Source organism: Gaeumannomyces tritici (genome assembly GCF_000145635.1).
Source record: "Gaeumannomyces tritici R3-111a-1 unplaced genomic scaffold supercont2.2, whole genome shotgun sequence".
Classification (NCBI taxonomy): domain Eukaryota; kingdom Fungi; phylum Ascomycota; class Sordariomycetes; order Magnaporthales; family Magnaporthaceae; genus Gaeumannomyces; species Gaeumannomyces tritici.
Genome location: NW_008804546.1, coordinates 1,110,949 through 1,136,543, shown reverse-complemented (window position 1 = coordinate 1,136,543; position 25,595 = coordinate 1,110,949). Strand labels below are relative to the sequence as shown.

The 25,595-nt window shown below is 57.5% G+C and overlaps 6 protein-coding genes across 6 annotated transcripts; 3 read left to right on the top strand and 3 right to left on the bottom strand.

Moving 5' to 3' along the window:
- Positions 1–3,888: 3,888 nt before the first annotated feature.
- Positions 3,889–4,202, top strand: GGTG_02906 (hypothetical protein; the record flags this gene model as incomplete). The annotated part of the gene is made up of 2 exons (XM_009220682.1): positions 3,889–4,000; positions 4,159–4,202. The coding sequence occupies 2 exons, from the start codon at positions 3,889–3,891 to the stop codon at positions 4,200–4,202; spliced, it is 156 nt and encodes a 51-aa protein (XP_009218946.1).
- Positions 4,203–4,729: 527 nt separating this feature from the next.
- GGTG_02905 (vacuolar protein-sorting protein bro-1) lies at positions 4,730–9,076 on the top strand. The gene is made up of 4 exons (XM_009220681.1): positions 4,730–5,682; positions 5,764–6,193; positions 6,367–7,521; positions 7,597–9,076. The coding sequence occupies exons 1-4, from the start codon at positions 5,405–5,407 to the stop codon at positions 8,737–8,739; spliced, it is 3,006 nt and encodes a 1,001-aa protein (XP_009218945.1). The 5' UTR covers positions 4,730–5,404; the 3' UTR covers positions 8,740–9,076.
- Positions 8,882–10,451, bottom strand: GGTG_02904 (hypothetical protein; the record flags this gene model as incomplete). The annotated part of the gene is made up of 3 exons (XM_009220680.1): positions 8,882–8,910; positions 9,062–9,888; positions 9,970–10,451. 3 exons carry the CDS (start codon positions 10,449–10,451, stop codon positions 8,882–8,884), a joined length of 1,338 nt encoding a protein of 445 aa, XP_009218944.1.
- Positions 10,452–13,920: 3,469 nt separating this feature from the next.
- Positions 13,921–14,422, bottom strand: GGTG_02903 (hypothetical protein; the record flags this gene model as incomplete). Its single annotated transcript, XM_009220679.1, has 2 exons — positions 13,921–13,936; positions 13,965–14,422. 2 exons carry the CDS (start codon positions 14,420–14,422, stop codon positions 13,921–13,923), a joined length of 474 nt encoding a protein of 157 aa, XP_009218943.1.
- A 960-nt stretch (positions 14,423–15,382) lies between these two features.
- On the top strand, positions 15,383–20,644 carry GGTG_02902 (hypothetical protein). The gene is made up of 2 exons (XM_009220678.1): positions 15,383–15,897; positions 15,959–20,644. The coding sequence occupies exons 1-2, from the start codon at positions 15,529–15,531 to the stop codon at positions 20,519–20,521; spliced, it is 4,932 nt and encodes a 1,643-aa protein (XP_009218942.1). The 5' UTR covers positions 15,383–15,528; the 3' UTR covers positions 20,522–20,644.
- Positions 20,542–25,556, bottom strand: GGTG_02901 (CAMK protein kinase). The gene is made up of 6 exons (XM_009220677.1): positions 25,148–25,556; positions 24,140–25,052; positions 23,014–24,074; positions 22,369–22,943; positions 21,801–22,173; positions 20,542–21,732 (listed from the first exon to the last, which is right to left on the bottom strand). The coding sequence occupies exons 1-6, from the start codon at positions 25,488–25,490 to the stop codon at positions 21,419–21,421; spliced, it is 3,579 nt and encodes a 1,192-aa protein (XP_009218941.1). The 5' UTR covers positions 25,491–25,556; the 3' UTR covers positions 20,542–21,418.
- Between the last annotated feature and the right edge of the window lie 39 nt (positions 25,557–25,595).

Sequence of the window (25,595 nt, the reverse complement as noted above, 5' to 3'; positions counted from 1 at the left end):
AGATAAGATCTCATTGGCGCCCCCCGGGGAAACGGCGCGAACAGGCAGCCAAGTTTGGGCCGACGATCAAGATTCGGCCGCCGGTTTCTTGTCGTGACCGGTTCCAGTCGCCCAAGCCTTGGTTCAAGCAAAGCCTCACTTGCCCTTGCCGGCGCGGTGCATTTGCTCCGCGCCAACCAAACGAAGTCGCCCCGTAGGGAAATCCCATCACACCGTGGTAGCATCGCGCAAAAAAAAAAAACCCCACCCGAGAAACTTTCTGCCGAGCCTAGATGCGCTAATGAGAGAAAATAAGGCGTGACGATGACTTCATGACTGGGCTGGTTGGGCGCCAGTGACCATCACAACCAGCCTTTCCCTCCGGACAAGCCCAGCGGCGCTTGCTGGCCGTCCATCGGAGCGTGGGGGGACGGTTTAGACTCCGCTGCCGCTGCCACCGGCCATTATTGAATGATAATACCCAATCAACGGTAGCATGGTAGCATGCGCTGGTTTTTGCCGCTCCACCATAGAACTTATCTGTTTGCTTGGCCGTTGGCCCTGACTCTTGACTCTGAGCAGCGGGAGCCACAGAAACGTCTCCGTCCCGCAGCGCCAAAGAACCACGGGACAGTTCTTTATTTGCACGTACGGTAACCGCGGCCAGGCCTATCCCCACTCGATATTATGTCGGCCTGCCCGATATGCCCGCTGTTTGCAGCTTCTCCATTCTCGTGTCCTTCTGCTCGGTTGTGACTTACCGGTCCGGGATATGCCTGCTATGCTTTCACAGACCCTCTTTTGATGCTTCTTGAAAGTTTTTCTTTTCATCACCGGGTGGATTTTTCCGCTGCTCGTCATCTTGTGTGCCTGGTAAGTACATCAAACCCCATCAATAATCGGTTTCCAGAGAAAACTCCGGCTCCTGAGCTCGGGATTCCCCGAAGCGGGAAGCCATGCTCGGATGAATGCAAGGCGTGCTCCTCGCGCAGGCCATCTCACATGCTGCATTACATATGTGCGTCACCAACACTTGCGCACATGTCCCCTAAGCAAGGTACCCTGCCTGCCTGCCTGCCTGCCGCAGACACAGCCGGCCTCTTGGCTTGCGAAGGGATGCCTATAGAAGGGAGAAGGAAGGCGAAGAAGAGGAAGGAAGACGAAGAAAAAAGCCGCACCCACCACGTATGCAGTCGGACCATGCGCCTTGGCGAGCGAACGGTCTGGCGGTCAAATGGGCGTGAGGCATCTCGACCCACATAGCCCTACGGAAGGGCTCACATGCAGACGCATACCTGCCTAACCACACCCGGGACGTGTGTGGAGGCGGGATAGGAAGGGCTGGGAGTCATCCTCAGTGAGCTTTTTTTTTTTTTTTTTCTTCTTCGGTCTGCGTCCGGGCATGCCATGTAACATGCTCGCCCGTTAGGGGGACACCGAGGGAGCGGGGGTCGGAAAAGGGATGAGAGAGGAGGGTCGGTTCCGGGTATGTGGGAGCCTTTGCTTCCTCACCCGTCGTCGTTTTTTTTTTCTGGGGGGATCTTCTACGCGCATACAGCTAGCGCCCCGTGATACTTATCAGGAACATCGACTTGGCTGGCGGTCAGCCTAGGTGTGCGTGTAGGTGGGTGTATGCTAGAACCACACATATGCACTTGGAGAAGCACAGAGGGAAAGCAACAGACGCTAGGTGGTGCTAGCTCACCGCCCGTCGCGCATGGTGAGTCTCTGCCGTCAGTTCGCCACTGACAAGCACGTCTGGGAAGCTGCAGAGTCCTTGGCACTTAGGGCTCTCCAGTCCGTCTAGCGGAAAGGGCGGCACTTTGCTGCTAGCCTGCGGACTAAGCCGAGGCTCGAACCTACACGCAACGCCGAACTTGGAAACGCTTGTAATCTCCCACGAAAGGCTCACTTCGGGAGATCCTATCTTCGGTAGAAGGAGAAACTGGGAGTGGTACCGTGGTCCCATCGTCTGCTTGTGAGTGGCTGGTCGCAACAGTAAGCAGCGGACCTAGGCTCTCGGGATTGTCGACTTGGCTGGGGGTGGTCAGATAGTGTGCACCGCGTCACACCACCCGATTTGGTTCCTCGAATTATGAATCCTGTTGCTTGTGATCTTGGTACGACTGCCTAGATCTGCTCGTAGGACAGATCTGCGGGTGGCCTCGCGACAGACTCAAGGCCGGGAGTTGGAGAGGACAGTGCAAAAGGGATAGATCCCTGAGCGCGCAAGGACAAGACGAAAATGAATGGAGCGTGCCTGATAAATGACACAAGGAGCACAACGAACCCAGTCAGCATGATTTGTTACTGCTGCCAGGGCTCCCGGAGCGGCGAGGCTATCGCCGACTCACGCCGGTTCGGCCAAGATATCGAATAGGGGGTTGTGATTTGAGCAACACTGGCCACCTCAACTGGGGAGCCTCAACCGACTGCCCGGGCTCGGCTGGCAAGGATATACCCACCTGGACTAAGTACTGTTCCTCAGGTGGGAAGGGGGAGTAGTTACAGTGCCCCCCTTCCCTTGCTGGGATCCCGTGTCCGCCCAGAAACCTATGGGGGCCTGCCCGCCCCGTGCCTTGGGGCCGACGGGAGGGACCGCTTTCCCGCCCCAGGTCTCGGAGCGCCCCGTGTCGTGAGACCTGGTGGGACCTGCTATGCGATGACCCGGCGGGAATGCGGGGATGGGGGAGCGGTTGGGGATCTACATAGGTGTATGTATATCAGGCCGTCGGTGGACGTCGGATCCCTAGGCTCGACCAAGAAAGCAGGGGTCGGGGTGGGTGGGATGGTAATTATTGACGGGATCAGGTACACTGTACCCATGATACCTAGATTCGCGTGTCAAGAACGCCTTGTCGTCGACTCGCGAACGGAAACGTGATGACGACGGCAGATCCCAATCCTGTTCCGACCACACCAGCTGGGCGCTCAACTACCTACCTTTACGGTTCAAGTGTACGCGGCCTCACCGCAGCTCACGAGCGCCCCTTTAAAATATCATGTATCGAGGGCCTTGTATACGCTGACAGTGTCGATCCTAGCGGAAGCATATCCGCTTGGCGGCGATGATAGGTAGTCCACTGGTTCGGCCTTCCCTACTCCAAATGACTCTCCTGTTTGCACATGACGGCTTCCTTCTGGAAATGCCGAGCAGATGTACGAGCGCGCATCTGTCGACGCCAGATGGAGTCAATATCTCGACAGTGATGAGACGTGTTGGTGAGAAACACAAGGAATAACCTTTCGACGATAAATTAGCTATCGAGAGGATTAGCTGCGCCTCGACGACATCGCGTCGACGCCGTCGGGGTGCAGGATATGACAGAGAAGGATCAGAGTATTGAAACGCCAAGAACTAGGTTCGATGGGATCACGGTTCGGACAGGCACCTTCGCTCTTCAAGTGACGTGAGTAGCGGGTAGGGTTACGCCGGTCCTGCTCGGAACATGTTAAAGCTCGGCCGATGCTACGCCATGTTGGGTTTGCGCGTTTATCACCGGGCGCTTACGTCGTCCCCATCACTCGATAAGGACCCCGGCCATGCGAATCTGCACGTCAGGAGGGAGGTAGGCGCTAAGCGGGGCATGTGTCTATGTGGGCAAGACACTGGCCGTCGCCAAAGTCCCTTGGTAGATATAGGCTTGCGGTAAAGACATCCAGAAGGGCTCTGCGTGATGGTCGAGAACGAGATACGTCGAAGCGGCACAAGGCCCCTGCCTTGCGGAAGCGAGTGGTGCATAAGCGCAGGGCCAATCAGGCTGCACGTCACACTCAACAAGGAGCGGCCGCAGAAAAGGCCACCCCAGAATGCACGACGCAAGACATGAATCCGGCAGCGCGGCGTACTTGTAGACCGGCTATCCAGTCGGAAGGCCTTGGGGTGCCCGCAGGAATGGCCGCCATCAGATGTCGGTAGGGACCGCGCATCCGCGGGCCGGCAAGGGTCGAACACAGGCCATCGGTCGGCTGGCGGCACAGCGCTGGGGCTTGGAGCTGGGCGGGTGGGAAGATGCATACTGTGCGTTGCCGCCCCATTGCTATTGAGGCAGGAAGGTTCTTGTTCAAGGATGTTGTTGGCGTCGGCGCAATTGACCGAAAGCCTAACATGGGTGGCGCCAACGAAGGGCGCCTTGGGCTTTGAGGTCAGACGCGGCTCTAACTGGTTGCCACCCTTAGTCCAGGGGGTTTCCGTCCCCCATAATTCCACGTCTTTCGATTGATGCTTTTGGCTTTTATGAGCTGGGTTCATAACTAGTCTAGATGGCGGTATCATGATTGAGGAAACGCTGATGGTGTCAGCACTCGGAAGCGGTCCCAACCAAGAGATGCATCGCGACTTGGTGGGCCGAGACGCATAGTGTGGCGGGCGGCTAATTCGCAGGGGCTGGAAGAGGATGATGCAACGCATTGATAGAGGAGCAAAGCTGTAGGACGACCACGTCAAGTTGCTGGGCATCGCGAACTCCATCATAACTCTGTAACTCCATGTCTCCATGTGCTCGACTGGCGGTCGCCCGGCGCGCTAATGTCGGGCTAGCACCCTGCAGCACTCGTCTGTGCTTGTCACGGTGGGTTCGAGCTGTGTCGCCGAATGGCAGCCCTCGGCTGTGCTTTCTCTGGTGCTGGCGGCAATTTGCTCAGTCTTGGCAGGGCCGTCCCGCCACTGGCTGACGACCGGAGGGGAATGAGAGGAGAGTGTCTGCGGGCGGTTACGTGTTGTGTGGGTGTTCGGTGCTGATGGCGCCCACTTTGGTCGAGAGTCGAGTGCGTCTGTCAGACGGGTTCTGCCAGCAGTTGATGCTTAGCCTGGGTTGGCGCACATGCAGGCTCACAATCTGCGTTTAGCTTTTGGCCCCCCGCATCTCACCACATCCTTAGGTGCAGCGCACCAGACGGCCACCACCCCGCTTTGCCTCGTCGTGGCAGGCACGACACACCACCACCACCACGGACAAGCACCTGAACGATTGAAGTCGCACACCGCAACCGCCTGCGCCTCCATCAAGCACAGGCACAGCCGACAAACGCCCAATCCCTGCCCGAACACCACTGGCGCCGGCCCATCCCACTCCCACATCCTGATCTGCCGAGGCGGAACAAGCCCAAGCCCGTCAGACGTGCCTTGCGGTTGCTGTTGTTGTTGGGCTCGGGCGACGCACCCGTCAAACTCGGATCAGCATTACCCAAGCAGGCTGGCAGCTGCTTCCGATCCGTCGACCTCGCTCCACCAACCAAAAAAACACACGGCGACATCCAAAACCGCACATCTGCGTGACACGCCCGGAACCCCTTCCCCTGCCTTCGCAGCCCTTCCAAACCTCGAGTCGCCCATCCTCCATCGCCCGGAACCCGCCTCTGGACTACTGTACCGCGCTCGCGCACCCAAAGGCCGAGGGCAGTGTGCCCCGCCGCCGCCGACAAGATGACGCAGGCGCCCATGATATCGGTGCCGCTCAAGGCAACCAACGAGATTGACTGGGTGGCCCCGCTGAAGAACTATATCCAGAACACGTACGGCGACGATGCCGAACGCTACGCCGAGGAGTGCGCCGCCCTCAACCGTCTGCGCCAGGACATGCGCGGCGCCGGGAAGGACAGCACCGCCGGCCGCGACTTGCTCTATCGATACTATGGCCAGCTCGAGCTGCTGGACCTGCGCTTTCCCGTCGACGAGCAGCACATCAAGATATCATTCACATGGTGAGTTGCCTACCACCGCTCGGCACGATGGAAGCACCAAGTACTCCCCACGCTGACTTACACATGCGCAACTCGCCGCAGGTTCGACGCCTTCACACACAAATCAACATCCCAGTACTCGCTGGCGTTCGAAAAGGCATCCATCATCTTCAACATCTCGGCCGTCCTCTCGTGTCACGCCGCCCACCAGACCCGCTCCGAGGAGCCGGGCCTCAAGACGTCTTATCACTCCTTCCAAGCCTCGGCCGGCATGTTCACCTACATCAACGAGAACTTCCTGCACGCACCTTCGTCCGACCTCAGCCGCGATACCGTCAAGTCTCTGATAAGCATCATGCTGGCCCAGGCGCAGGAGGTGTTCCTGGAAAAGCAGATCACAGACCAGAAGAAAGTTGGCCTCCTGGCCAAGCTTTCCAGCCAAGCGCATTCGCTGTACTCGCAGGCTATCGATGGCATACAGGAGAACGTCAATAAGGCCATATTTGAGAAAGTATGGCTAATGTTTGTGCAGGTATGTTGCTGCGGTTGTGCGACCCTACTTTTCGACTCGGGTGGGACGTGGCTGCCCTCGCCCGTGCGGGCCTTTTCTTTGGCCATGTTTGTCACAAAATCAACCGGTGGACGGAAATCTTGCGAGCTTTTCCATCTTTTGCCTACAAAGTTTGATGCTAACTGTAGTGCTAGATCAAATCTGCCCTGATGAACTCAATGGCACAGTACTACCAGGCTCTGGCAGACGACGATGCCAACTCCCATGGCGTTGCTGTTGCCCGCCTGCAAGTCGCCGAAAGCGCCGCCAAGGAGGCCAGCAGGATCGCCGCCAATTTCCCCGGTACCGTTCCGCCCAACTCCAACCTCACCAATGAAACGGGCCCACTCCTATCCGAACTCGCCAAGAGGCAACTATCTGCTGTCCAGGTGAAGCTTGGGGAGTTCACCAAGGACAACGACTTCATCTACCACCAAACTGTGCCGGCAGAGGCAAGTATCTCGCCGGTTCCGAAGCTGCCGGCGGCCAAGCCGATCCCGGTTAGTGAACTGTATGCTGGGCAAGATATCCAACGCATTACAGGCCCCGACCTATTCGCCAAGATTGTACCGTTTGCCGTCACAGAATCCGCAAGTCTGTATGATGAAGAGAAGGCAAAGCTGGTCAGGGCCGAGACGGAGCGGGTGGATCTCGCCAATAGTGAGATGGCGGCGAGCCTAGACTATCTGAGGCTGCCGGGGGCGCTGGAGGTGCTCAAGGGAGGCTTTGACCAGGACGTATCGCCCGATGAGGATTTTCGCACTTGGTGTGTGGACGTGGCCGATCACGAAGATCCGAACTCCATTTTCGATTCTCTCAGGACGGAGAAGGAGCAGATACTGGCACTGTTGGACCGCAGCTCAAAGCAACTGGATATGGAAGAACACGTATGCGAGAAGATGAGGTCAAAGTACCAAGACGACTGGACACAGCAACCGAGCGGGAAGTTGACGGCGACGCTGAGGGGCGATCTGCGGAATTACCGCGAGGCGCTGGACGAGGCAGCAAAGAGCGACGGACAACTAGCGACGAAGCTACGGCAGAACAGCACCGAGATCGAAACGATGCGCACGGCGGCGCAGCACGGCGAGATCGATGCTATGTTCCAACAAGCACTGAGCAGGGTCAAGGGAAAGTCGAGCAATACCAACAGTCCGGGCGGAGCTGGCGAGCAGAACCTTTTGGACGCCGACTTTGATGACGGGAAGTTGAGCGTTATGGATCAAATCAACCGGGTCGAGGAGATTCTCAAGAAGTTGAATCAGCTGAAGAGGGAACGAAACCACGTGCTCAAAGACCTCAAGGACAAGGTAAGGACCACGTGCCATCTGAGATGGAGCGGGCGCGACAAAGGACGAACTTGCTGACGATTTGTGACGATGCAGGCGCATAACGACGACATCTCCCAGATCCTGATCCTGAACAAGAAGTCGATAGCAAACTATGAGCAACAACTGTTCCAGTCGGAGCTGGAAAAGTTCAGGCCGCTGCAAACACGGCTTGTACAGGCCGGGCACAAGCAGTCATCGCTGATGAAGGAGCTTTCGGGCACATTCAACACGCTCCTGCAAGACAAGCGAGTCAAGGCGGAGCAGAGCAAGTACGAGTCGGTCCAAAGACAGCGCAGCAGCGTAATAAACCGGTACAAGCGCGCGTATCAGGAGTTTCTGGACCTCGAGGCAGGTCTACAAAGCGCAAAGCGGTGGTACGGCGAGATGAGGGAAACGGTCGAGAGCCTCGAAAAGAACGTCGAGACATTTGTCAACAACCGGCGCTCTGAGGGCGCACAGCTGCTGAACCAGATCGAGCAGGAGCGGGCGGCCACCAAGTCGTCACACGCGGAGCTGGAGCGCGAGAGGTTGAGGGAGCTCATGGAGCGCATGAACGTTGAGGGTGGCCAGCAGACGCCGGCATCCCCGCCAAAGCAGGCGGCAGGCGGCTCGGCCCGGCCGATCCCTGCGCCTCTGTTCCAGACTGGTGGGGCGCCGAGGTATCCGCAGGCGAACTTCCAGGGCCAGTACCAGATCCCGACCTCTCCGCCGCCGCAGCAGGCCAACATGCCACAGTCGTTTATGCAGCCGCACCAGCAGTCGCACCAGCAGCAGCACATGCACCAGCAGTCGCAGCACCACTTCAGCCAGCCGGCCTCGTACAACCCGAGCCAACACGGGCGGATGCCGGGCCCGACGTCGCCGGCTCCAACGCAGACCACGTTTGGTATCAACGCGATGCGGCAGGGGCCGGCGTCGCCCCCGCCAACGCAGTCGACCTTTGGGCAGCCGCGGCCCTTTAGCACATATGGAAACCCGAACCCGCCGTCGACTCCGAATCAGCAGCAACACTTCGCCCCGGCAGGATATGTGCCCCCACCCCCTCCCGGGCCGCCGCCGCTGGGGCCGCAGCAGACGTATCATGTGCCGCAGGCGGACTTTCACAACAGGCCAAACTCCGGGCAGCAGCAGCACCAGCAACAGCACCAGCAGCAGCAGTCTGCGGATCCTTGGGCGGGACTCAACGCATGGAAATGATGAGGGAGTGGGGTTGTTTGATAAAGCGCGTTCATCGTGTTGAAAACCTTATTCATTCCTAAATAGCACTATGGAAGAAGATTACATGGAAGAAATCGCCTTGCGGGGAAATGGGAGTTATTATTTGTCGCCGCTAGAGAATTCAAGGGGAGTCGCTCTTGACACTGTTGCCTGGACCACAACAAGGCCAAGTATGAGCCGGAGGTCAAAGTTTTGACTTTTATGCACAGCGACCATGGCTAGGTATTTCTGTATAGGTCATGGCATCTCGCAAGACTGTCATCTCTCTGCTCGATGATTTTTTTATCTGCTCGGCCGCAACCAGTGCAATCCCGGGCATCTGTTGGCAATCGCCTGCATCTTGGCCTGGTCGACCTTGTCCCTGCCCACGTAACACGTGGCGTCGGGACCTCGGTCTCGGTCGAATACACGCCGTGCGCGATGCCGTCCAGCACGCGGGCCATGCCCTCGTCCGTCCGCCGCTCGTACCGCACGCCCCAGTCGTGGAACCCGGCCAACCTGGCCAACCAATCGCCGTCCTTATCGGCCCTGTCGGCACCGCGCACTATGCCCCCCGTAGTCGTAGACGGACCTGAACTGCAGCGTCCCGCCGCCGTGCCTGTCGTCCGGGACCACCAGGGCGCCAACGCAGCGCCGATCGAGCCCCTTGCTCCTGCGGCAGGAAATGCCGCCGCGAGCTCCCGCACGGCGGGCAGAGCCACAGGCGCCGGCGGCGCGCGGACCCGGTAGTCGCCGCACGAGAGGAGCGTGAAGGCGGTCGAGGTTGGGAGGAACCGCGCGCGGACGGACGGACGGACGGCAGGACGGGCACCCCACAGGGCTCTGCCGCTTCCCGCCCTCCGACTGGGCGGCGGCGGCGGCGGTTGCCGGGCGGAGGTACGCGTTGCTTGAAACTCGGGCTCGGTAGACGCGCGCGCCGTCGAGCCGCGCGAGGAGCCGCTCGAGTAGGTCGGCGGGCGCGTCGGCGCCGTCGAGGAGGCGGGACGCTCTCGGGGTGTAAGGCCAGCTGGCGGGAGGCTGCGCCAGGCCATGGGCGTTCCGACGGCCACGTGGCGGATGGTAAGTTGGGAGGACTGCTGCTGTTGCTGCTGCTGTTGCTGCTGCTGCTGCTCCTTTTCGGCCCTCCCGCTTCTTGCTCGCACAGGGACTTAATACAGCAGCGGATGACGGCCGTGCTGCCACCGAAGCCGACGGTGTCAAGGGGATGACCTGACGACATCAGTCGTCCAACAACTTGATCTTGAGCGCGCGCAGGCCGCCGGCCAGGCACCCGGCGGCGCGGCGCATGTCCGCTGGGGGTGGGGAGCATCGCGCCCCCTGATGGGGCAGAGGCGGAAGGTGATGGACAGGGACCGCACAGGCCCTGTCGTCCGGGTTGGCCGTCGCGGCAGCGACCGCGAGCACGATGGCGACGGCGTCGGTGGGGGTGCAGCCACCGCTCGTGCTGCGGCGGCTCCCGTTTGAGCTGCTGCTCCTGCCGCGCGAGGCGGGATCTGGCCAGGCTTGCCGCCGTCGGCGCCGCGCGTCAAGTCGTGCGGCCTGGCCGTGGGGGGCTTGCCGTCGCGGTCGTCCTCGTGGCGGGGGACTCCACGGGGAGATGCACAGGCTGCGGACGCGGTGGCGCAGGCGCTCGCAGCACCTGACGGCGCGCAGCCTCGCCAAGGCTGCCGCGCGTCAGGTCCCGTCTCCATGGCGCCGAAGAAGCGATCTGCGAATGGCGCTAGGGCCGCGGCCGAGATTTACCGGTTGGCCTGCCGGATCGTGATGAGGTCGGGCGCGTCTAGGTAGCCGGCAAACTGGATGAGCAGCTCGCCGCTGAGCGACGTCAATCCAGCTCGAGGCGGCGCTATCCTGCTGCGGGGGAGATGAGCGGGAGGGGAGACTAGAAGTGGAGGATACGAGAAATGCGGGAGGTAAGCCGTAGAGATTGTTGGGAATATTGAAGCAGACCAACGGCGTAAATTCAAACCAGGGACTCCACGCATTGTACGTAAAACATGCCCGAGGCGAAATGCCTTCCCTCCACGGCAATCATGGCTTCCACTTCTAATCATCCCCCTCCCCATCACACGTGAGCCATTCTCTGATCCCCTCGAGTGGCAACTCAGGAAAATGGTCCATTTGATATACCTCAATCCATTCCATGACCTCGTCGAGATAGCGGTTCGTTCGAGGGTCACATTGACCCACCTCATCCATGATGCGAGGGAGCCAAACGACGGCGAGAAATTCAGGAAACGTCGTCATAAGCCTCTCCTGATACTCCCAGGCCAGCTCTTCTAGGAGGCTTTCGAATCGGGTGATTGATTCTTCCTCCTCGTCGTGGATTCTTTCAATCTCCACGGCTTCAATGACCGGCAGCTCGTGGTTGAAATCCTCCACGTCCCAGTAGTAGGGATTGCACAGAAGCGGGCAGGTGTGGGTAAGCTCGAGTGCCCCAAAGGTCAGCGCCCGGAGGACGTCGGAGGAATGCTCCTCCAGTAGGCCGTCGAGATGACATGCCTCGAGGATCATCCTGAGATGGGTTCCTCTTTGCCCGAACTGCCGAAAGGGGATGAATATCGACGCAGACCCAATGCAGAAGCAACTGAATCTGGCCGGGGGTGGGTGAGACCAGGAGGTACATCTAAGCTGGCTGGGCTTCTTGGGACTGTACCACTTGTCGGCACAGCCGGCTGCTAAGATGTAGACAGCTTGCAAGCAGTCGATTCCAGTAGGGAGATCCAGGCGTGGGTTCTTGGACCACAGCCAGTTTCGAAGATCCCATTCCCCGCGGTCCGAGGGGGGTGATTGGCGTAGAATCGGGAAGACTCCGTTATATCCTTCGTCTAGTTTGAGAAGTCCATTGTCCCAGAGGCTTTCGGCCATCGGCACATTGAGCCCCGCCAGGTGTCCAAAAGGTTTGTGAGGTATCGCGCTACTGATTCTGATCGGAATTCGGACACCCTTTCCCCTAAGCGCCCGCGCAATAGTGTTGAACACCTCAAGAGAATGGGGAAACTGAGCTAGCTGTGTGTTGCTTGCGCAGCCATTCGCGATCCCGAGACGGACCAATTCCTCGAGGCGGGCTCGGCACGCCTTGGCAAACCACGGGATGTCGACCTGGTCCCGCGTCCACCTGCCCACGTCAAGCAGTTTGATAGCCGGCTCCAAGGACGCCCCAGATTTGGAAAGCGCTAGCGGTACTTCAGGATCAGTCGTCTTGAGCGCATAGTACATGGCGGAATGCCCCGAGCAATCTTTGTGATCGATGATGTTGCCGATATATGTCGAACAGGCCAGTAGAAGCGCAAGGACAGCAGGCCGTAAGACGGCAAGATGTAGCGGGGTCTGGTCTAGGTCGTTCTTCTCGGTGGCCAAAAACTCCGGTGAGGTGTCTAGGATCGATCGTACCCTGTCCACGTCGCCTTTTGCGCACGCGATAGTCAAGGGACGGTCGGAAGAGGTGACTGTTCGCGACAAGACTTTTGTTTAGCTGCCAGAAACAGGTAGTAGACGAAGGGAGGCATCATCTTCCAGAGAGAGCAGCTTACTTTGAGTGCACCATTCAAATCGAGTTTGCAGAAATATGCTTGTCGCACCGGTACACCAGATTTTAGGGTCACCAAGCGCATCCGAGAAATGGAATAGCTCTACGAAATCGGCAATGCTAAGCGCCGGAACCGAGGTTAAACTGATGTATCCGAGCTGGGATAAATCGAGTATGCGATCGAAAATGGTCTCGGCCGGCATGCTATTGGTATGACAGGCTCGGATTGTGAGTATCTGGCCCAAGGGCGGCCTCCTGAGAAATCAGCCGACCAACAGGAAAAGGTAGGGAAGCAGGTACTTACCGGCCGTGATTATTAGTTTGCCATCGGGGTACACCCATCTTGAAGAGCACGGGTGCCAGGGCCTTGAGCTGACCTGGAATGCCGCCCATCCCACTAATGCTATAGATTAAGTAGTGAGTGCTGAGGGCGAGACAAAGCGCCTTCATTTCGAAGCATCATCAGCACGTAGCCCAATTAATCACGAGATATTTGGCAGTTACAATAGATGGGGTCATGAACAAGCTTACGTGTAACAAATTGTTTCCATCGGGGTCGACGTCGGTTGGCGAAGCTTCTCCCCTTTGGAACAGCTCCGACAGTTGCCTCTCCAGTTGGCGAACGGAGTCATCTGCCAGTTCAACGAGACGATAACTCCATCTGGTCCGGAAATTATTGACCATTTGAAAAGCTGGACTGTCAGACAGGACAACCGATGTAAATGACAGCTTCGGATCGATGTGCAACTGCTTGAGCCAGTAAAAAGGCGAGTTCTCGACCTCGATTGGCCCGTACACGGCGAAGCCGAAAGCTGAGAAGTTGACACGGAACGTTCGCCTACGCCGGCTGAGATACCACAGAGGACAGTCCCGATGGTGCACAACAGACTCCTCGGACTGCAGCCACAAAGATCCAAAGTATCGTCGTGGCTGGGACACCTGCACTTGCACTTGAGCAGTGCACGTGCAGCCTCTTTCAACAGCCTGAACCGACCCGGGGCTGATGCCATCGGCAAGCCTTGGTCGACGCTCGCGAGTCGGTCGCCGACGGAAGCCAGAAGCAGCGTGTGTGCTGCCGTTGGGGAGCGCGAGAAGGCTGCCGCGCTGGTCTGTTGTGTGACTGTCGGAGCCCTGCGTCGCCGCAATGGCCGTGACCGGGCTTGCCACGTAGAGGTCCTGAAAAGGCTGTCGAGAAGCGAAGGCAGCTTGCAGCTTTTGGCTGAGGCGGTTTTCGATAGCCTCAATCAGAGCCTCGGAATGATGGTGCTGGAACGAAAGTGCTCTCGCCTCAACAGAGTCTAGTCTCTGCAATATCACCTCTTGTGTTCGCTGAGACTGCCCAGCCCCCGCCTCTATGATGGCAGCGACATTGCTCTGCCCGGCCGATATGATGCTTGCATCTGTCCTGGATGATGCGGCGTTGATATTCTGCACAAGGGCGTCTTGGCTCTGAATGACGGTGTCTCGAGTATCTTGGACGACTCTGGTGGCTTGAGTCGACGTGGCTGTTAGGAAGCGCTGCTCGAGACCTGATAAGCTGGAGGAGGTTGCGATGTTCACGGCATCCATTTTGGCGGCTAGCGTGTCACGTAGCTCGCTAATACCGTCGCTGAAATATGTGAAGGCCAGAATCAGCAGCCCGACACGCTAGCGCAACACATCGTTGCAGACTTACACCTGAAAGAGTTGAAGCAACAGCACGAGGCTGTTTTTGTAGCGCTGGCAAGCCTGCTGAAGCTCCATGAGACTCTCCCTGCGCATGGGGTATGTCCCGGCCCGCGCGAGCCTTTTGATCCTATCCGCCAAGCGCGCTCCAGCCGGCGCAGGTGCGTACTTCTCGGCCAGCTCGAGTATGCACGTTGCCGCGGCCTCGCAGGATGTGATCCTCCCCTTGATAGCCGTCTTTGTGGCTGTCGATGCGGCGCTTGTTGATGTTTGTGAGGTGGCTTGAGCGAGACGCGCCTCGATCAGCTCAACGACCGACTTTAAATCGTCTGCTGTTTCGCGCAGCTGGTGCAGGTCCGCAGACTTGCCGGCGCACGCATTGATGTACTTGTATATGCCATCGCAGACGGTGAGGCCAAGCGAGACGAAGCCGGCGCCGGCGGCCGCCAAGGACAAGGGATCCGACATATTGGGCACCTGTCTGGTGTGTGGGGAAAAGAAAGATCAAGGGCCGCTGAATGGATCAAACTGGATGGATCGTATACATGCCGACCAAAAATGGGTGGGTGCCCAGGTCGAGCAGTCGACGGCTGGGGGGTTCGCCTGGGCGGTGGCCCGACTTGTTCGAGAGAGAGGAGACAGCAAGAAAAAGGAGGGGGTTGTGAGCAGAAGATAAGGCTACATGCATCAAAGGCGGACAGAGACGCGGGGCCAGGGCGTCAGTGTGGCTGAGCTTCGTGTGTTACCATTAAAATGCACTTCTTGCCACGACAACGGGCTGCTAGCTTTGTCTACTTTCCCCAACGACGCCAATCTCGATCACGTTCTGCCTCGGTGTTCTCAACCTATCCTTGTTGGGTACCGATGCATAATTCTGATAGCGAATAACACGGCAGGTGTTTCGTTGAAGGGGGTGACGCAAGCTCAAGAGGATTCAAGGAGATATAAATAATTCCATGGATAACCACTACCGGAAGCGACCAGACCGGTTGGGAATGACGGGTGTTATGGGGTGGTTCGAAGGAATGATGGCAAGCATTAAATCTCAGGAAAGGTAGTTAATAAAACAGTGAATGAAGAAGGATGTCAAAGACTGGAAGGGCTTATAATGCGGCTTTGTGAAGTAGAAGGGGTGGTCGTGGATGGGGTGGTGAAAGGTACCTTGCCCACCCTACCTATTTTGTGCACAACTGCAAGCGCTTCACCTGCCCTGCGTGTATCATCAATTTTCCATTTTCCCCACCGCCGTCACGTTTTCCTGTCAAGTACTCACATAGAGAGAGGTAAGGCTGCGACAGCGGGGGGTGCAAAAGGTCATAGTGGTTAGTGCGATGCTGTCGCCAGGACACAGCGCTCGGGGGTGGTGGTGGTGTGGGGTGTGATGATGGCTGGCTGGCCTTGCCTCGCCTCGGTTGGTTCACGTTCTCAGCTGCGTTTGGCGCCAGATTTCTGGGACAGTTCGCTGTCTCCAAGGGCTCTGCCTTGGGGAATCCAAAGCAATGATGCGTCGCACCGAGAATTCGTGAGCAATCCGCGCCGCGCGCTCCATTCTTCGCAACCAACACCCACGGCAGATGCTGCGCCTCAACACCACAGCGGCTGCCGCTGTCAGCCGGCCAAAGCACACCAAGGGCGCTTTGTTCCCTGACGGCCAGCACCTTGGGATCCGGGTCCTTCACGCGCCGGCGGAAGCTAGCGTCGACATCATCTTCATCCACGGCATCACCGGCCATCCGTACAAAACCTTTGCTACCCATGAGAAGACGCCCATTTACTGGCCCACACAGCTTTTGTCACGCGACATCCCCACGGCGAGGGTTCTCGCATTTGGCTACAATGCCGACGTCGTCAAGTTCTTTGGGCCGGCCGGCCAGAACAACATTCGGGAGCATGCCGCCACCTTGATCAGTGATGTTGCCGCAGTCAGGGGCGAGGACCGGTCGGTACGTATACGTGTCGCCCATCATGCTGTGTTCTGATACCACATACTAAAGCGCATCAAAGACGACGCGCCCAATCATACTCGTCGTCCACAGTCTGGGCGGGCTGGTCGTCAAGAAGGCCCTCTGCATCTCAGAGCTGGCCGCAGAGCCACACGAGAGGCAGCTGCACCAGACGGTGCTCGGCGTCGCCTTTCTGGGGACACCCCACCGCGGCTCCGACCTCGCCCCTTTCGCCAGCGGCGTCGCCCGCATCCTCAAGGCCTCGGGCACCAGGACCAATGTGGACATCATCAGCCTTCTGCGCCGGGACTCGGAGGCTCTCGCCGATATCGAAGCCGCGTTCGGCACGTGGCTGCGCAAGAACCTGGAATTCAAGCTAACGTGCTTCTTTGAGGAAAAAGAAGTCGTCGGGTGCGGCATGGTTGTCAGCAAGGACTCGGCCAAGATCAGCGGCTACCCGCAGCTTCCAATTCCGGCCAACCACATGGACATGGCCCGTTTCGAGAGTGCAAACGCCACCGGCTACCGCCGTATCCTTGGTGAGCTGAGACGATGGCTTCGCGAGGGAGAAGACGAGGGCCAGGGAAACAACGGCACGAGCGCAGGAGACGCCCTGGATTTTGCAGGTTGTATGGAGACCTTGTCTTTCCCCGAGATGAACCACCGAGGCGCAGATATCGAAAATGCTGCCGAGGGAACATGCAAATGGATCGTCGACCACCCCGTCTACAGCCAATGGTCTACCAATGGCCAAGGGCTCCTTTGGGTCAAGGGGAAGCCCGGGTCCGGCAAGTCGACTCTTATCAAGTACATCATTCGGCAGCTCCAGGGAACCACTTCTACGCCTACTTTGAACATCACCTTCTTTTTTCATGGGCGAGGCACTGAGCTGCAGAAGTCTTCTATTGGGCTTTTCCGAGCCTTGCTACACCAGATTGGCGACACTTATCCGAGGGCAATCCGCGGACTGATCAAGCAGTACCTCAAGTACCGCGAGGAGACCACCTCTGCATGGTCCTGGCGCACGCAGGACCTCGAGGACCTGCTCATTTCAGAAGCGATCCCGACTCTGCTTCAACGCACAAACCTCTCCATCTACATTGACGCACTGGACGAGTGCGGGGAGGCTGAGGCGCGCCGGCTGGTTTCCTTCTTCTCCCGAGCGTACGATCGTTCTTCTTCACATGCCTTTCGACTCAGCATCTGCTTTTCCTGCCGCCACTACCCTATCATAGCTCCTGATATATGTGAGCAGATCGTGGTAGAGTCGGCCAATGACCATGATATCTCGACCTACATCAACCAGACCCTCTCTCAGCACGTACAGGATGAGGAAGAGCTCAAATCCCTGCGTCAGGAGCTCGAGAGTAGGGCCCGGCAGGTGTTTTTGTGGGTGGTGGTTGTTCTTCCCAACATCACACGGCTCTACAGCGAAGGACAGACGCTACAACAGATACTGGAGTACATCAAGGGGATCCCGCCTGAGCTACACAGTCTCTACAAGAGCCTTGCCAAAGAGCTATCGGAGAAGAGCGGGCCCGACTCAAGTCGGCTTTTCCAAATCATCTGCTACAGCAGAGAGACCTTGAGCATATCGGACCTTCGTATCGCTTTCAACTACGCAGGGGGCCCGGACTCTGCAACCAGGACCCTTGAAGAATGGACAGTGCTTAGTCCCGTCAAGACTAATAACCAGATGCGGAAGAAACTGCGATCCTTGTCTGCTGGCATGGCGGAAGAAACCCCCTCGGGGGTTCAGTTGACTCATCAGACCGTGCAGGATTATCTGGTTGAGCAAGGCTTCTCCATGTTGAGTGGTGTCGAGGGTCGATCTCCCAGCCAGCTGCTAGGCGAGGCCAATCACATGCTGGCAAGGACCTGCCTTCTATATCTGGTATCGTTGGAGAAGCCTTTGAGTTCCATCTGGCATCGTCCTGCCAAGGACATCAAACTGGCCCGCCGTAAGATAGGTGTGGCGGAAGGTCTGGAACGGTCTGTTCAGCTTGCGTCCGCTTTGTACCCGCTTCTCGGCTACTCGGTGAGGCACTGGCTTGCGCACACGTCCCTTGCCGAGGCCTCGGAGATAACCCAAAACGACATTGTGCAATACTTGGGGCCCTCGGGCCAGGAGGTCGTGGCTTTCTGGTCCGCAGTCGCCGTTTCGGACCACATCGAACGGCTCGAGTCGGGCCAGCCGACCCAGGGCGAGTTCAGGGAGCCGCAGAGAACGACTACGCTGCTGCACGAGTCCGTCAAGTACAACATCGAGAGCTTGGCTTGGGAATTGCTGGGCGTTCCCTGGATTTCCTATTTGGCCGATTCCAACGGCAGGCTGCCTCTCACCTACGCCATCTGGGGCGCGTCAGATTCCATTGCCAAGCTCATGCTGCTTCACCATGAGAAGATGGAACACGACATTAATTCGGAGCTTCGCAGCGGCGAGATGGCCTTTACGGCTTTTCAGCTGGCTCTCGGGAACGGGCGTGAGAAGCTTTCTCTGGAGATCGCTTCTCGGCCCTCGTTTTTGCTGCCAGACAACATGGTCGTGAACGAGCAACTAATGCTGCCCGAGAACACAATCTTTTCCTTGAGCTCAAAGTCGCTCGGAAATGGCTGCACGGTGCTCGATATTGCTGTCGCGTTCGGGTTTGACGACGTGTGCGACTATCTGCTCGCAAATCTGCCCCGAGACTCGGCAGATACACCCGATACTCCCCATCTTTGCATGGTCGCAGTGCAGCACAAGCAGATGGGCATGCTCCGGAGATTCCTCAGCATTGTGACACCGTCGGAGAAGCTCGCTTTCAGCTCCGGCGGCAAGAACGAGTTGATTCTCAACAAGGCTGTTGAGACATGCTTCCATGAAGGTATCGACCTTTTGCTGTCATGTGGCTTTGTGGCCCTGAACGGTCTCACCGAACATCGCGGAAATCAGTCCCCACTGCACATAGCTGTTGCTCAGGGGGATCAGCATAGCATGCAACAACTGCTGTCCCACGTGGGCGTCGATGTCAACACATGCTTAGGGTACCTCTCCGTCACACCGCTCCTTCTGGCCATAAAGCTCGGGTTCTCGGACGGGGTCGCGATCCTGTGTTCGTGTTCCAGAGTGGACCCGAACCTCAATGCTCACCCTTGGCCGCGGCCGGTTGAGTTGGCCGCGCAGATGGGTGATGTCGAATCATTGGCCGTTCTGCTCAACCGTGCCGACCTCCGAGTTGACTTTAGGGACTCCAAGTCGCAGTCGATACTGTGGCATGCCATCAGCAAAGGCCAGAGCGATGTCGCGCGCTTGCTCTTGGCCGAAAGACGCAGCGAATTTGTTTACCTGCGTGACCAGTTCGGGATGCTGCCGTCGCTAGCGCGAGTCGACCAGGACGTAATCGACACGGTCGAGGGGCTGAGCACAAGCAACCAGTGGACGCCCTGCGACGCAACCTTTGGGATACACTGGCCGGAGGAACGCTCGCAGTTTTCCTCATACGTCGGCATAGCCACCCACTACGACAGCGAGGGCAACACGTTGCTGATGTGGGCCGTCATAAAGGGCTGGGACAAGGAAGCCATCGCGATGATTAACATGGGCGACTACGGAACCGGCACGAAAGACAACGAGGGCCGCTCGCTGCTGATGAACGCTATAAGATGCGGCAATCTCAAGATCGTCCGCTGGCTGCTGGCCCAGCCTGGCATTGACGTGAGCCAGACCGATTGCGCAAACAGGAATGTAATGTGGTACTGCGACAAGTACATCGTCGCGAGCGGCCTCCGCAGCCTCGTCTTTGCAAAGTTCAAGGCCGCCTCCGATGCCGGAAAACACCAAATGGCGTCTCCTCTCGACTTGCCCGAGCTGCTGTTTGACCGGCAGGTCGGGCGCTACCACATCTCCATGACCAAGGTGCCCAAAGGGCGGAGGCGCCGCAATGCGACGCCCGCCTCTGATCCCTCTGACAGGGCCGATCCGCTCGACAGGTCGTGGTGGGCCAGGCGCAGGTCGCCAGTGCCGCGGCCTGCGCCTGCGCCTGCGGGCTCCGTCGCTGCATCCTTACGCAACGGTTCCTTTGAAGCGACCGGCACTGGCCTCGGCAGGCCGAGATCCGCAGCAGGGCACGAAAACCTTGACCGGCAGGAGGAACAGTCAGTCATGTCACCCGCCTCTTTGAGGGTCGCCTCATCATTCTTCATCTACAGGGCGGACAGCAGATCGACGGCGATCCCTCCACGCCCCTCCGCAGCAAGGGATGGTCGCCATGACTCGTTTGCGAACGCCCTGAATGTCCCAGGACTTCATCGTGCCTTCTCGTTTGAGGAGTACGAGCGGCAGCGGTCTGCTTCTGCGCCGCCCCCTGCTGCGCCCTTGGAAGCAGTGTCTCCTGGTGGCGGAGGAGACCAGTCTGCTCACGCCCGCTCCATCGATGGCGAAGTCGAGGCTGCCCCCCCTGAGTCGGCTGAAGCGACCCTCTCTGCTGCTTTAGTTGGAATCGCACTTGCACACGGGGCAAGCGACGCGGAGGCGGCCGCTCTGGTAGATGTGGCAGAAGCGGTTTCTCCGGCCACGCGCGAGGGGATCGAATCCCCACAGTCAATCAGTAGATCTAGCATCAGTGACTTGTACGACGCCTAGCAGGGATAGAGCTATGACAGCATATCAGGCTGCATTTCCAAGCCTATAGTATCGAGCCAGGTTGTTTGGCGTGAGCCATATCAACAGCTTCCTTTCTATTAGACACTGCCGTGAGGTTCCAAGGGACTGCTCATAGTGTAAAAGCACCTACCTACCTAGTAGGTACATAAAACAAACGCCCTCCACAGAAGTGAACCACCCCGAAGCACCAGGCACTTTCCACAACAAGCGCCGCAGCAAACTCGCCCAGAAAATGCCCAAAGAGTTGCCGTCCACGTCAACCGCCCCGCCATTAGCGACCCCTCCTCTGCCCTTGTCAACCCTTCAAAGCTGAAACGGTCGCCGCCTTCCTATCAAGCTGCGGCCGCGTGTTTTTATCAACTTTCCAAGCGGTTCCGGTGCTGCCGCCACTGCCATTTGCAACGGTTCCCATCACGTGCTTGGGCTGCCGCAAGGACAAGATACGGACGGTGGTGTCGGAATGGCTAGATGGGAGAACTGGTTATTTCGCCCAAGGGTGCGGTCGTGTGGCAACTCGCGCGCGCGCACCCATCCCAAAGATCAGGCCGTCAACTTTCGATTTCCCATTCCCGGCCTCCCTCGCTCCTGGCCTTCTCGTCACCAATGTCAGCCGCCGGCTCGTTGCTATCCAAGTCGTTCGCAAACAGCGCTGTGCCGCCCTTGCCGCCCATCTCGACGAACTCCCCAGGATAGTAGCTCTTGGACACGCCACGACGGTGAACCCCCCCTGAAGCTCCGTCCCGGACCGCGAGAAGCCCACGACGACATGTTGCTGCCGTAGCCCAAGGATATTTTGTATAACCGAGGTGAAACAAGTAAAGACACTCCCGCGAGATTCCCACAAAATGGCACGCAAACAAAAGAAATGGCAGAAAATCAACGAGAAGAAGAGGCACTATGGATAGATTTCGCACTCAAAGGCCCTTGTTGGCGCGACCGCGAATTTTTATCCTCAAGCTCCATGGGCGTCTGCGCATCCTCGCCCGATCTCTCCGCCGCAGTCTCCTCCACAACATTCATAGGCAAGGTCGGCGTGCGCCGCTTGAGTCCGGCGAGGTCCTCGACCGGCTCGTCGTTGCTGCCGTCGTTGACTGAGGGCTGAGACTGTCTCATCCAGGGGTGAGCGAGGCACTGGTCGACTGTGTAGCGCTTCTCCGGATCTACCACAAGCATGCTGTCGATCAAATCCACTACAAGCAACGTCAGGACAAGGAAACGCATGGGAATATGGGGGGGAATTGAGTGCGCGGGTGCTTACGCGCTGGGTCGCCGACCGAATCCCAATAGGGTGAAGGGTAATCAAACCGGTCCGTCCGAATTTGCTGCGAAAGGTTGTAAGGAAAGCTTTCAGTGGTCAAGTCGTCGGAGAATGGTGGAAATCCGCATAGGCAAATATAAAGAACAACGCCCAAAGACCATACGTCGACGGCTTTGGTATACTTCCTATCCTTTCTATCCGCAAGGATTTCAGGCGCAACGTAGCTAGGAGTTCCACAAAGCCTTGTCATGAAGGTCTCTTCCCCAATGATTTGAGAAAGGGCGAAGTCTGCAAGTTTAACTTGCAGGTTGTCTTTGTCTATGAATAAGATTTTTTCGGGTTTGATATCCCGATGGACGATTCCTCGGTCATGCTATGTAAAAATAAATCTAAGATTAGCGCGGACGAAACTAATGTGATAGGCTAAGCGATAGCAAGGCGGTTGCCAGTAGATGCTGGAATGGCGTTATGCTAGGAGTCGAAGAGAAAGAAGGAGGGAAAGGGCTATTTCTCTCCGGGAGACAAGCTTTTGTTGTGAAAGATGTGGCCCAGGCGGGGTTGCACTAACCAGGTATTTTACGGCGCAAAAAAGCTGAGTAAAAAGGTTGCGTGATTCGGCTTCAGTAAGACTTTTTCTTGTTACAATAAAATTGTACAGGTCACCCTCGAAGGCAGGCTCAAGAACCAAATAAACCGCTTCAACCTCGTTGAAAACATCCTTCAGGTTCAGGATGTTAGGGTGGCTTATTCCCATAAGCGTAGCGATCTCAGCCTGCAGCCCTTCGAATTCGCTGGTGCGGGTTTTGGAAAACACCCTAACCCCATATCGGTGGCCGGATGACTTTTCCACGCAGGCGAGAATCTCGGAAATATCGGTCTTTCCGATATTTTCCAGAAGCGTATACTGTTGGGCGAATGCGCTGGTGGAACGTGATTTGGGATAGCGGAAAATAAAACGAGCCCCAGCCGTGACAGCGATCTCGTCTGTTTCCTGAAGCTCTTTCCGCCGGTCAACGAGCGCCTCGTTGACGAACGTGCCGTTGCCCGAAAGATCCTCGACAAAAACAACGGTACCGTTGTTCTTGTGCTCAGGGAATATTAAGCAGTGTCGATTCGAAGCCGTAGGGTCGTCAACGACGATGTCTGAACGCCCGCGGGTCAGCACACGCTTGGGCGGGTCGATGGGGCTGAATCCCGAAGGACAAAAACTTACCGCATTCAGGATGCCTCCCGATGAGATATCCCCGGGAACGTAGATTAGTTTTCAAGTTCGAGTCGGGACTTCCGACCTCGGCGCCAGAAAGCGGGTTGTTCTTGCGGTCCTTTGCTGGGAGGGGGCGGGAGCCCCGAACGCGCAAAACGACACGACGGCCGTACTTTGTGTCCAAGGGGAATATGTAGCCCCAGACGCCCTCCTTCACCTCGTCCTCGACCCAGACGTCTTTGCCCGCCTCTTCAAGACGACTCTTGACAAGATCTGCGCGCTGTTTGCCGACAAGCTTTCGCAGCTTTCTCAGCGCCCGCGCAACTTCCTTGGTTTCGCAGATGGACTCTGGACTGCCGAAAGTACCCTGCTTGTTTTTGAGAAGTGATTGGATGGTCGGATCCTCTTCCCACTGACCGGCTGGTGGTGGATGTGGTGGATCTGCAAAACTGGGAAGGCACTGCCAAGGCGAATGCAGGATGCCCTCGCGCAGCTGTTCTTCTGCCCTTTCGTCTTCTGGAGGCTCCCTGTCTTCTTCTACTTCGTGTACTTCCAGTGCCAGGTGATAATCTTGTGCCTGCTGGTCACCCTGGTCCGAGGTGTAATCTGCAATCGTCGGTGTGATGGACAACTGGGAGCTGTGCGAGGAAAGGCTGTCGTTGTCGTGATGGGGATTTTCCGGATCGTATTTTTTCTCAGGGGGCAAGGACGTCAGGGCGAGTGCCCTCAAATGCGTCACAATGTGATGCTTCATGCTGTCGGCGCCCACATTCCCGCCGCAGAGCGGGCAGGAGTCGAACAGCTGCTCTGGCGTCCAAGAACTTCTATCAGTAAGCAGCTCGAGCCGGCCGTCGGTAAACGAGCCGGGGTGAACTCCTTTCATGTGGTCGATGTATTCCTCTTTTGTTTCGAAGTTGCGCTTTCCGTGGGACTTTGCAATGCACGACCAGCGTCGAGCGTGCTCATCCATGTGGCTCATCCAAGTGCTGCTGTGGGTGTAAAGTTCCCTTGGGCTGTCGCATTTTTCGAAGAGGCATACGTATGCGTCGAGGTCGCCGGTGATGTGTGAGCTGTAGGCAGCCAGTTAGCTCAATGGACATTTGTCCGGTCACCAGGCAAGACCTCGACCACTTACTGCCATTTCGACTTGATCGTAAGATACTCGCCAGGAAGTGTGTGGAAACAGATTGGGCATGTGAACTCTACCACTTTTGTGATACAGGCCTGAAATGCCTCCTTCAACGCCAGATCCAGTGCCTCAACTGCTCCCACCATCCTTTCGGAGGCCGTCGAGGTGCCTATGTCGCCTAGTATTTCTTCGAGCCCCTCTATGAATTTTCTCCATTCTTGTTCTACCTTTTTCTGGTATTGCTCGTCGAAGCAGCTCAGCGGAGGTTGAGGAAAGTCGAGGGCATCTTGGTTGGTCAAAGCAACTGTGCGGGAAGCTGATATCACGGAAAGTGTCGAAGCTTTTTGGAACCTTTTCTGGGATAAAGTCGTTGCGCTGTGGCCAAAGGATACGGTGCTGGGAGCATGGGATCTGGCATCGCTTGTAGAGCGATCCAAGCTGGGGATCGCACGAGAAAGGACGGGCTTGTGCAGGGCTTTGTTATCGCCCGTGGCCATAGGAAACTGGACTGTGGGCCGCTCAGCCCCTTTGGTTCTGATTGGATTGGAGCCGTAGCGAGACCTCCTGTAGAGAACCCTCTTCCGACGGAGAAGCATGGTTGAAGCAAGTCGTTCGGTAAGCCGTTCCCAGCCAAGTCGTTCGGTCAGTTGTTCCGGGGTGAGGTCTTTATCAGGATCCTCATGGGGAGTTGGAAACCGACCACGGACGTGCCAGAGGAAGCGTTGTTGGAGCAGAGGGTCGACCTCTGTGTTTTCCTCGTCCGCTTTGATATTTTGAGATTCGCGGCTCGCTCGTCGGATGATATTGGACACGCTAAAAAGCATGCTTATTTCTCCGGCCATGCCTTGAAGTACTCGGTCGAGCATCTCTTCAATTATGGGAGCATCCTCGGAACCATCCTCCGGTACAAGCATCGCGCCTTGTCCCCGTTAGCATAGATGACCATCAATTACTCTGTAGCGCCGGCGTAGCAACTGCCCGCCTAGGATATTTGGAGTGGAGGGAGCAGCATACAATCGTCAATGTGGTCGAAAAGGGTTTCCAGCACGCAAACAACGACAACACGGACGTCAGGTGTCTCCCGAAGGCGATGGTCCATAGACGCCCGCCCTTCGGCAAACACACCCATATTATTCGTCCAGAGGGTGAAGCGTGTGAGCTGGTCCTCAAGCATCGACCGCTGCCTCAGGTGGATAGATTCCCCTGTTTCCGCGCATTTTTGGAATCCTAGGAAGCATCGACGCGAAGCCACCTCAATGGTTGGCAGCTCGCGAGGTGAGCCTTGGGCTGCTGTCAATTCGGCCATCTTTGCGTCCCAGAGAGGGCTTTGGGATAGGCTGGCGGGTGTCGGGCACATTCGCCCGCACCCCGCCGAAGCTTTGTGGGAAAGTCGGGGACGTGAGCGAAGAAGCAATCATTCCCTTCTGGTCGGGCATGTGCTGGGGTCTCGCTCTTTTCTGCC